Source organism: Balaenoptera borealis, assembly GCF_965194805.1.
Source record: "Balaenoptera borealis genome assembly, chromosome: 1".
In the NCBI taxonomy this organism is placed as follows: Eukaryota; Metazoa; Chordata; class Mammalia; order Artiodactyla; family Balaenopteridae; genus Balaenoptera; species Balaenoptera borealis.
Window position 1 is genome coordinate 137,195,724 of NC_138860.1, and position 12,341 is coordinate 137,208,064.

The window sequence follows — 12,341 nt, forward strand, 5'->3', positions numbered from 1 at the left end:
CCTTTAGCTCCTATGCATTTTGTTAAGCACAAATTATCACCCTCAGCCTTGGCAAAGATGCTGCAGTAACTTCTGCTTCTGCAGTAGCTCCCTGCCATCAGGTGGGAGGATGACTACTCTTATGGCCTATGTTTTGGAGTCAGAAGATGAACTTTCTTTTAGATTGATCATCACTGTGGTTTTCCTGAGAGCATGATTATGATTTTACAATCTGGAAGGCAAGTAGTGAGCAACAACAGCACATTGTAAGCTCCTGGAGTGCAGAGCTCCATCTTACTCATTTCTGATCCCTACTTGTCTCTATACTTGAACCAGCGCCTGGCCATGATGGGTGTACAATGTCTGAAGACAGCTGGGGTGAAAGAAAGCTGTTATGGTCTGAATGTTTATGTTGCCCTATGTTGCCCTAAGATTTGTATGTTGAAATCCAAAACCCCAAAGATGATGTATTAGGAGGTGTCACCTTTGCAAGGTACTTTAGTCATGAGGGCAGAGCCCTCATGAATGGGATTAGTGCCCTTGTTAAAGAGGGTCCAGAGAGATCTCCAGCCCTTTCTACCAGGTGAGGATACAAGTGAGAAGGCACCAGCTATGAGGCAGGAAGTGGGCACTCACCAGAATGTGATCATGCTAGTATCTTAATCTTTGAATTCCCAGCCTCCAGAACTTTGAGAAATACATTTCTGCTGCTTTTAAGCTGTACAGTCTGGAATTTCGTTATAGCAGCCTGAATGCAGCTAAGACAAAAGCCTTAGCTACAAGTGTGCTTCTCTCTTCTGGAGCAGTGGTTCTCCACTCAGATTACACGTTAGAATTACCTGGGGAGACTTTAAAAAATCTGATGCCCAGGGCTCCACCCAAGACCAATTCAAACAGAAATCTGCGAGTGAGGATGGAACTCAAACTTCAGTATTTAAAAAAATATTTATGCCCCAGATGATTCTAATTTTGCACCAAAGGTAAGAACTACTCTGTAGGAAGAGATCTGCAAAATGTTTATAAATATTTATAGCTCTAGATATTTTAAAGTCACACCTGTGGCTATTCTAACCAATTCACTTTTGTCACTCAATCTGTAAAAGCTCAGAGACAGTGGGGTGCAATCAGAAATCGGGGATGGTGGCAAAGAGCTATAAACACTAGCTCTGGAACCAGCAGGCAAGCTGGTTCTGCAACGGTGGCTCACCTTCAATTGTCTTTAAAAAGAAAAACAGTAATTTCAGTTTACTGAGTGGAGTTTTTCTAGAGCAGACCCCTTCCTGTTTCATGAACCACTTCCCCCTGTGGTTAAAATATCATGGGCCATCCACTGATTCTTATTTGCAGGCTTTCTCAACACACACACACACACACACACACACACGCACACGCACACGCACACGCACACACACACACACACACCTTTCTCAGGATAAATTTATTTTAAGCTGACTTTTTCAACAAAGCATTATTTTGTTTATGATATTTACACAGTTCTTTCCAGAAAGAAAAGCATAACCATATGATCAACAGGAGACTCCATGGATCACTGAGATGACCATGAAGTGTCAGCCAGCACTCCTTGCATTGTGCTTTAAGGTGACTCTTTGGACCTCAGATCCTTCGTGTGTCAGATGAATCAATGGGACAATCTGACTACACTAAGCTAATGTTGGACCATCTGACTACATTAAGTTAATGTGCTGTGAGTCTATGATTCATTTTTCTAGAGGACCCAGCCAAGTTGGAGATTCCCTTTATTCATCCAGTAGATTAAACTCTTCAGATTCTTAAAGTGGCTTTGTTTCTTTTAATTCACCGTCTCCCTTCTCGTACCACTGAGCTAGTTGAACAGTTGTTAAAAAAATAAATGTTTCAAGCTAGGGGACTTTTTGGACACAGATTATGAAACTTTAGTTGTGATGCTGGCCAAGCAAAGTGGGTAGTTTGTGTCTCTGTGGGGTACGGTAGGAGAGAAGAGAAAAAAAGATCTGCTTTTAATGCGTCAGAACTAACCACAAAATAATTGGGCCTACAGTCTAATCTAATCATGCTTTTGTTTATTCACTTCATATAAAAGTCTCTTAAGAATGCATCTGAGCACAATATATAATAATAATACTATAACATACATTGTGAGAAACTTTGGAAAACAATAAAATGTCCACCTGAAATAAGCAGTGTTCATAGACATACAAACCCATTGGTCATGCACATTTGTGCCATTTCTTGAACTACTGAGTCACAATGCTGAACTGAAGGCATGAAATAGATTTTACAAACAGAGACTGAAGCCACTCAGAGGCCTAACAAGTGTTATCAGAAGCTTCACATTTGCATAATTTACTACGTCAGTTCACATTTTATTATAAAATTCACATTGTTTTATTGTTTTCTTTTGTAATTAATTGGAACATGACATTCCTGCTTAACAGCAGGCAGGGGGCTTCCTCTTCAAAGTCAGTAGTTTGGGGACTCTCTGGAGAACCATCTGTGAGTTGCTTGTTAAAATGAATGTAGTGTTTCTTGTTAAACCGAAGCCACAATTATAGTAGAACGCAGTTAAAACTCAACTCATGTGTACAGATTTGGATAAAACAGGGGTAAAAACCACATCCCACTGCCCCCTACCCCTATCAAACTATACAAAAGTAAAAGCTCAATAGAAACCATTAGTATCTAATGTGAGAATCCTGTTTCCAAAACAGTTCATGAAGGGGTTGAGCAGTATTAGCAACTCAGACTGGGAAAAGGGCAGACCCAACTGGTGAGGGGGCCGTATGTCTCTCTTCAGCGATGTTCAGGTTCTATAATAATACACAATACAAAACGTTACAGGAAAAGTCGTAACTCTTAGGCAGAGTCTTCTACACAAATTGAACACCACCGTTGGCAGGCAATGTTAGATATATAAATTAATAACTTACAAAACATTACATTATATACATTAAGTAATAAATACACGGTTATAAACAGAAATGGAGGTGATAGCGCGGAAGGCAGTGCAAGAGAAAGACGGCAGCATTAAACTGGAAACGGCGTAACTGGTGTGAGCGTGAAGAGGGGCGCAAGAGAACAGGATGGGGGCTGTGCAACCCCAGTGGCACAGGGGTCCGGGACCCGACAGGGCAACTGCTCATGAAGCTGAATTCTACACAGACTGTTACTGTGAACAACATGACTACCCCTTAGTTTGTTCAACTTTATTCTGTTTACAGCAAAAAAGTGCAACCCTAGAGGAGAAAAAATACTGTTGGAAGCAGGCAAACAGAGATACGTTATAAGGGCAACTGAGGAGTTGTTTGGGACCATAGGAGAAGGAAGTTGAATGTGGTTAGAAGCGTAGCCTTTCTATTTGCAAAAGTAACTATAGTCAAGTGAAAGATATTGCCCAAGAAAGAAGGAAGACCATTTTCTTTCCTTTTTTTTCCCCCAGAAAGAGTCAAAAAAGTTTATGTCAACTTTGAACGCTTATCTGTGTAGAAGTTAATACTAAACTCTAGGTATTCAACAGGCATTTTAAAGACGTGAAAATGTTTTACAAAAAAGGCACACAGGTTGGCAGACAAAGGGACAGGTGAGCAGATTTAGAAATGACATTATTAGTCAGTCAGTTCAGTCACTAGAGGGGACAGATTCCCAAAACTTAGTGCAGAAAAATCTCTCAGTTTTGTGTCTTCCATTTTCAAGCCATTCGGTTGTGATGCGAACTTGGCCTCCAGAACCACAGAAAGCTTCAGCTCTCCACTAAGCTTGCAAGCAAGGCAAGTCAACTGTGGAATTTCCTGAGCTGCTATGTGCTTCCCGGTCTTGCATTCTGGCTCCAAACTCAAGTAACTGGAAAGGCCGGGAGGCCCTTGTCCTGTGCAGGCCTCGGCCCCCATGGTGGGCTGGCCCTACCGTACAGCTGGCATGCTTGTCAAGGGTGGAATGTTCATCTCCATATGAAGAGGGAGATTATGTGTCAATCGGGGACTTGTCTTCTGTTGTGATGTCTACATCAGTCTCTCCCAGTGAATCCCTATTTTCCGGATCGATCACACAGAGTGTCTTTGTGTTGCCAAAATAGTTGTGGCCCTCTCCTTCTTTTTCGGGGCCTTCAGAATCCTCCTCTTCGAGGGTCAGTTCAAATTGAAACTTCTCCATCAGACCCTGGCAGTCTCTGTTCTGCTCGTCCAGTGGTGGGGAGGGACTCTGAGGTATCATGCTCTGATACCAGTTCCTGTTATCTTCTAAAGTATCCAGAATGTCCTGGGCATCAGGCTGTACCAGGTCCGCCCAGGTCTCCCACAGCGGATGGACAATGTAGTCGATGAAGCCCACCTGGAGAAAAATAAGGTTACACATCTGTTATTGTGAAGGGCCCTGGAGCACCAAAGAAGCCGTCCTGGTTTGCATGCAAAGAAAGAGCCACAACAACCCAAGAGAGGTCAATAATATTGGAATCTGTTATTTGAGTACCTACTATATGGTGCATTCTGCACTGAATGCAATATATACATTATCACTCTTAATCACGCAGAGTAAGTATGGTTATTCACCATTCACAGAGGAGGAAACTGTGACTCATTGAGATGAAATATCTTGTCAGAGATCACAGAGCCAGTAAGTGGTGGAGATGGGACTCAGTCCCAACTTTGTCTGATCCCAAAGCCTGTGTTGGTCTCACTAGAACTGATTACTTTTCCTCTGACGTCTGCCAGGTAAGAAGTCTGGATGTAACCCTGGCTGGGAATGACTTTGTCACTCTTTGGATTCTGTGAGTCATTCTCTGAAGAAGGAAGCTCCAGGTCTACTGAGTTCTGACTCAACATTCTTTCCCTGATAACTTTAAAATATGCCGCTGTTTTAAAATGAAAGGGAGCCGGCCTCGTATGACTCTGAGATGTCTCAAGTTCTGTGGAATGTTTTTGGTTTGTAGACGACGTAGGTAAAACATTTGAAAACACTTCAAGCCCCTAAACAAACAAATATCCCCTCTGCAGACACGTCTGCAATTGTTTTAGATCCAGAGGGCATACCGTCATTTCCATCGGGAGAAAGAAGGAAAAATAAAGACAATTAAGCAGTTCCTTTGCTAGTGTTCCTGTGAAGAAATATGAAGCTTACGGTTCTGTTATGGTTTACACAGGGGCTATGCATCCTGCATGAGCTGGCTCTGTGGCCTTATGCTGACCTCTCCACTGTGGGACAAACAGGAAACATTGGGGGTGGGAGCAGGCTGAGAGAAAGAATAGGCACTGGTTGAATGAGGGAATGGAATTCCCCTGTCATGGTCTGGGGAGCTGGAGAGATGCTGGGTCGGGATTCAGGGGTAGATGAGCAAAGGCAACTTCTGTGCACCCATGGGCATTACATAGCTGTCTTTCCACACTGCTGGAAACTTCCCTTTATTAACATTCTGGATTTGGGCCAGTTATTTAACACATCAAAGTTGTACCATATCAAAGAACCGTAGTCATATGTGATTTTTATCTGTCTATCTATCAATCTATCTATCATCTATCTATCTTTTCTCTGGTGTTTCCCTAGCCTAAACAAACAGAATTCATACCACAGTCAGGGCATCTCTGATCTGCACTGATTACAAGAACTTCGACTGTGGATGATTCAGATATTTCTCTTGCTTCCACCCATCCCTCTTTCCTCCGTTTTACTTCTTTATGTATGTTTAGCGGTTTTTAGAGACTATTTTCAAGGTGTTTTCCAGGGACCCGAAAAATACAAGCTCAAGGCAATGGAGAAAATTCAATCAGCTGAACACAGTGCAGTCATTTTCTTTCTTCATTTGTTCTGCTTCTGCTAAATGTTCAGCACTTTTTTGAAAGGCAGCCTCTAGTTGCTTATTTCCTAGGCCCTGGGACGAGAGAACTCTACAAATCCAAAGAGCACCTAGTCAAGGGCTTCCTTCATTGCCAGGCTACTCAGACAATGCTCACCAGAGCCCATCTGTGGGAAACACCACGGTGGACCACAACATCATGGAAACAGTGAGACGTGTTCTCAGTGATGGACAGTGAAGAGTTTTGGGTGGAGGGTAGCTGGGTGAACTGGACCAAGAGGACAGCTTCTCCACCTGACACACTGGGGAAATACCTGCTATGTCTACGTCACAAGGCTGTTTGGAGGTTCAAATGGGATAATGTATGTGAAATGTGTGGAAAACCACACAGAACGTCATATACATACAAAACACCACTGTTGCTAACAAAAGGGCAATATGCTATTTAATTAACTAATTCATGAATATCTTGTTCTAATTAAGGCATTAGGGTATTTGAATTGGCCCTAACTTAATGTTATCATGTGTTTTTATGGCATATTAGACCTTCAGAGCACTTCCACAGATTTTAAACTCATTTGATTGGGTTTCTTTCAAAGGAACTATACATTGATATTATAACTACATGTAAATTTGGGAGTACAAGGTAGTGGGGAAAGAGGATAAATACTAACAAAAAATACTCTGAATGTTTTTGTGATAAAGGCCTTGGGCAGCCTAGAGACACAGTCTTAATCATGACTGCCTGGCTCAGGTCGTTTGTTGTCCTGAAAAAAATAGCATCTCAGCCGGCCCTGATGCCTTTGTAAGAATATCGAATACTATCTAGTGCTACATATTTTGCAGCTAGCGGCATCTGGGGCATTTCTGCATCTCCCTGCCTACAGTGTAATGTCCCCCCAGTCCTTAGCACACAGGGAGTTTGTAGCTTTGGACACAACCAAAAGATGTCAGCATGCTCTCAGAAGTGTAGACATGACCTTGGAAGGGGACACAGGACAGCGCTTCAACTATGAGGCAGAGAGATGTGTGGGAATGAGATTCGTCACCTCTGGCGATGGTAGCAGTGTGCATGATTAGGGAGAGACAATGAAAACAGGAAACAAGGGTGAAAAGCAGAGGTCCTGGATAAAGACAGAGCTGGGGGAAACCTAGAGGGATGAGATGAAGGAGATGGCAGCATTCAGTTAAATCAGCAGGTTTTGCTAAGGTCATAGACAATGATCTACACTGAGGATACACGGTCCAAACTTTGATGGATTTCTGAAGACTGCTTTATCTCCTCACTGTGAAATTGAGTGTAATGGAGAAGGCGAATGAGTCATGAGCATAATGGAACTAAAGAAGTAGTTGCTTCCTTATAATTTCATACACACACACACACACATACACACACTTACACACACACACACACACACACACACACACACACATATACACACATACGTATATTTAAAAGAATATAGAAAGAGCCCTCCAGTTCAGCCATCAGCAGAGCTCACAGAAACTTTGAAACCTTATATTAGATACCTGGGATTTTTCCACGGAAGCTGTGTGCTTATCACACATGGGGCTAATCTCCATTCCCCTCTCCCGCTCTTTGTCTCCCTGCTGGAAAAATTCCTCCATGATGCGGTCTGTCCATTGCCGATACAATTCCAGGGACTTGGTGGGGTTGCTCAGGTCTGCACAGTGTACCATGTTGCGAAGGACCTGAAATCATCAAATTTTGGAAATCCCATAAAATTAGGTATAAATACTATCAGAACATCTCATTCCTCTTGTACTAGTACACTTGGTACCAGACCCAAGAACATTTTAGTTGTATTATAATTATGGTGTTTGCAGGACACCAAAAAAGCAGGATTACAATGGTGCTGGCCAGAGTTGGTTATTTACCATTATAAGAGTCCCCAAAGGGAAAATGTGTCTTCTTTGATTGACAGTCATTGAATTTAAAAACTGGAAGGGACATTAGAGGTCAGATGCTGCCATGGTTTCTTCTCCTCAGTTTGGAAAAAATGCAAAGAATTACTCAAAGTAGATGTCTTCATATTTTCCACTTGTGGAAAGAGGAGACCAGCTGAGGGCAATTTGTATAACCAAAACAGAGCTAACAAAGTTCAAGTCAGTGGGATTTATATCCAAACATGAGCTTTTGGGATCAGCAGTCACGTATACCCTATTACAAAGAGATTTTGCTGTTTATTTTTAGAATTAAGCAATTCAATAAATAGGGTTCTGTTTTTCTTCGTAAATTAGAGAATCAACTTGAATGTCCATTTTCCTTTGCTCGTTCTTAAAATAAGTCCAAAGCCGTAGTAGTAACTTAGGACATGCAACTAAGTAAGCTTGTTTGTTTTCTTTTTCTAATTGTTGTTTCATTAATTTGGTGTGGCTTTGTGTTAAATCAAAGGCTTCTGTCAAATACCTGTATACGATCAGTATAGTTGTCCAGGAGAAGAACGCCGGAACTTGTAACTTTCTTTGTTTCTACCATTGTCTTCAGGTCTGCCAGCAGGCTCATGTGTTTGGACATATCAGTTGCTAAGACCTGAGGTTAAAAAAAAAAAAAAAGGAAACTCTCAATAAACTCAGTTTATCAAGGAAATGGATTTTCTCTTCCCGCGAAAGTAAGTGAGGAACACAGGGAGGCCAAAGTCTTACCATGTCAATAACCATCTTCCTGAGTGTCTGACGCTGCTTCTTGGTGAGATTCTGGAAGATGTCACAGTGTTCTTCTTGGAGCAGTTTGAAACCCACGGCAAGGTGATGGTTTTCCAACACAGATTCATCATTATACATCAAAGCAAGTTCTGAATCTAATAAACAAGGAAAAATGATGATTTAATAAAAAGGGATACAATTCAAACTGTGGAATTCCCTCAGTGTGAAATCAGATCTAGTTCTCTCCATATGATTTCAAGAACCAAGACCCCATATGTCATTTTCTATTAGAGACAGAGTCTCCTTCTACAAAGAGAAATAGTCAGTTCCTAAGTAAAAAAAAAAAAAAAAAAAGTTTCCAGTAGATATTAGCTCATAAACTTTCTCTTTGATTAAAAGTCACAGTATTTTTAAAATCCTATTTTTCCTTTTCACTTCAGATGAAGAATTTGACATTTTAGGTAAGGGCATTCCCAAGCAATTAATCCTATTTTTATCTCAGTTTGTAACTTCCCTTATGTCTTCACAAATGTGTGCTTTGGAAAAAGAATAGACTGAAAATGCCACTAAACTTTACCCAAGGTATTAAAATTTTTCATATTATTTCACTTTTTGATATGTTTCCCAGCTCCATCAATTGTGAGTTTTGGATTTTTAAAGAAGATAATGGTGTGAGTGTAAAATTTCACTTTATCCAAATAATGTAGCTCTTTGGAGATTTCTATAAATATGGTAACAAAACAATAATTTTTTACAACAATCTTGATATCCCAGTTTCTGCCCTATGGCCCTATACAACAGAAACTGCATTATCTAGATACCTAAACTACAGCGTCTAGCCTGCCTTTCACACAGAAGAATCACAGACATCCTTTGTTAGGCAGCGCCATGGTCTGCAATTGAGAACATGGTCATCAAACTCATGATGCCACATTTTCTCTTAACCAAGAATGATAGCCAAGTGATGATAATATGTTACTAATTGTAGGTGTTGTTACTCATAAACCACTGCTTTTACGGTGTGATTTGAGTTACATCTTCAGAAAAGGTGGTGGGATATGTGATGTCGTTTCAGCACTCTTGCCTTGTTCATCCTGCGATCAAGGTCATAGCTCTGCAAGCTGGCTTTTTATGGTACGTGGCTTTGGCAGAAAGACCATTTTTCTGTGTGAAGCTAACTGGCCTATATATGGAATGGTTCATGACACCACAGTACACCAGCTGATATAACCCACACAGACAAGCATCTGCCCAAAGTTTACGTGCTTTCAATAGAAAAACAAGGTAAAAAAAACCAAGGTACCTCACACTTAGTCATGCAAATATCCTGATGATAAAGTATGACAAGGGCTCTTTCACAGCAAGTAGCTCCAATATTTCTTAAAACTGTCAGCACTTGATGTTAATCTTGACCACAACAAGATAACCAGTATTCTCAGAAGAAAAAAGTACTTAGATTTTCAGCATTTAGAAATGGTACATTAACTGGGAAAAATTATGGATGTTCATTAGCATGGATACTAAATATTTTGAGCATGACAAAAGCTTTAAGTAGGGCTTGGGATCCTAAGGATGGGCCAGCCCTTGAAGGTCACTGAAGTCAGACCAATCCATACTACAGACCAGTGCATAATCAAACCTATGAAGTTGGAAGAGAGTGTGTGAGACTTTTAATGACCTGACCCTCCATCCTGAATTGTGGAAGCTTTTTCTTGGAGTCTTATTTCTATATGGAGGCTCCAACGCTCAGATACAACGTTTGGACCTGCTTCCTCAGTAGAGAGGGACACTAGTGGGTCACCATGCTCTGTGTGAGAGCCCTGCATAATCCTGAAAAATCATTACCACATTATTCCCAAGCCTTTGCGTATCCTTACTGGATAATTCCACATGTGTTACTCTTTCCTCACATACTGCATTTTCCAAACATTGAGTACTTTTTATGGCTCCCCTCTGACCCTTTCAAAGTTCTCCATGCAGCTCAAAATGATGTTGCTAGACTGGACACAGTATCCAGGAAAGGTCTGACCAGCTTGAGTGGAATGGAAGGATTACCTCATTATTACCCTTATTATTATCCATAATGAAAACATCAGGAGGAAAAAAATGAAGCAGTGACTCATACAGTTATCTCAAATGACTGTTCTAGGGGCGAACTCACTTGTGTTGATGAGAAACTGATTGGAGACTCCAGGATGATCAACGTCATGAATGGCAGCTGCAAAAATGGCGGCCAGGATTTCCAAATCTGTGAAGACGGCCTGCAGGGCAAAATGAGTGCACTGAACTCCACGTTCCATTTGCCTATCCTGCTTAATTAGTTTCATACTAAGGTACCCCATTTCATTCTTGTTGGGAGAAAGATGGTTTGTTGATTTATACAATGTCTCAATATACTATTTTAATTAAATGTAGATTCTGTCCATCATCATAAGGTCTCTTATGTGAGAGGAATGATGGTCAGAGCCCATGCCCACATCGAGCTTGCAGGCTGAGGCTTGGGGAAGGCGTTAGCACAATGCTCATGGTAAGAGATCAGGTGGTACCTGATATCTGTTTCTTGGATAAGTGGTATGACAGGATGGTGCTTATGCAACACAAGCACATGTACTGGTCAAAGAAGCACGTCAGACTGGCTCTGCTCTGATATAAAAAGCTTCATATACCTTCAGGCTGAATAACTAAGGCCAAATTCCAGATTTATTAGCCTGCCAAAAAGTTATTTCTTAAAGCTAAATTTGTAGCATGGTCAGAGCTTTCACACATTCATTCATTCATCCATTCAGTCAATACCCATCCACTCAGTGATTACTATGGACAAGATTTGAGGACATTTCTGAGAAATGAGACCTAATGCCCACTGCTCAACTCCTTCATGCCATCCCGTGAAGCCTCCCTCCTCTGCCCCTACCTGTACGCAATGATTTAAACCTAGTATTTATTTAGGTATAAATTGCTTCTGGCTGAAATGTCTTTCATCATTCTGTGTGGTTACTTAAATCTTCTGATCCTTCAATTCAATCTAATTATGCAAGGACACATTGAACTTTCCCTTCTCTAAACATCTGTGGTACTCATACTCAATTTCTAGCAACACAGTAGGTAACAGCGGCAGACAGTTGATAAAGCGTTGGCCCACCGTGTGATACTGACACAGAACATAAAAATAATACTGTTTTTTTTTTTTCCTTCAGGGCTATAGAACAGTCTTAGCTTCTTGGATTTCATTTCTCAGAATATATGGAACCCAAGCAATAGAGTTGGGGTCAGTTTAATCTTTCTTCACCTTTCAAGCTGAATCTGCAGAGGTGGGCTTGACTAGGGCGTGGCCAGTCCCTTCCCACAGTGAGCCTACACATTTTGGAAATACCTGACCACCACTGCCATCTGTCAAGGAAGAGCATAGACTGCTGTACCCACTGGGCTGCTTATAGTGATACATACAAATGCATTAATCTGTGAGAGAAGCAGTCACAGCCACCTTCTAGAGAGATGTCTAACAAGTTGGAAAGCTGTCCCTCTTTGCTTCAGCATTGTTAATTCTTCAGTTCTAGATTTTTCAGTTACTTTTCCTTCAATCCATAGAACCAGTTTTATGAATTCTTAGGCGAATAAGCCTATGGATGCTTATTCCTAACAGGAACTCTATAGAACATTTTATATTATATTTCTGTGCTATCCCTCAGAGTACCTGGGATGGTGTAGGCAGCTCAGATCAGCACATGCAAACTGAGGATATACTATATACTAAATGCTGAACTAGACACTTATTAGGTACTAGAGACACAATGACAAATAGAGCACCCTATTAACTGCTTGATAAGTAAATAATTTTTCAATTGTAACAGAGGTAAAGGAAAGGTTACTCTGATATTAGAAAGCAAGCAGAAATGTCATCCATTTATATTAATAA

General features: G+C 41.0%; 1 protein-coding gene across 7 annotated transcripts in view; it reads right to left on the bottom strand.

Moving 5' to 3' along the window:
* Positions 1-2,017: 2,017 nt before the first annotated feature.
* The window catches only part of PDE4B (phosphodiesterase 4B), a 592,331-nt gene continuing 582,007 nt past the window's right edge, over positions 2,018-12,341 (bottom strand). For all 7 annotated transcript variants that reach the window (XM_082357190.1, XM_082357189.1, XM_082357191.1 and 4 more), the window contains 5 exons: positions 10,590-10,689; positions 8,429-8,583; positions 8,193-8,315; positions 7,292-7,474; positions 2,018-4,302 (listed from right to left, as the gene is read on the bottom strand). In XM_082357190.1, coding sequence (XP_082213316.1) covers positions 3,937-4,302; positions 7,292-7,474; positions 8,193-8,315; positions 8,429-8,583; positions 10,590-10,689 — 927 coding nt within the window. In that variant the 3' untranslated portion in view covers positions 2,018-3,936. The remainder of the gene's footprint in view (positions 4,303-7,291; positions 7,475-8,192; positions 8,316-8,428; positions 8,584-10,589; positions 10,690-12,341) is intronic.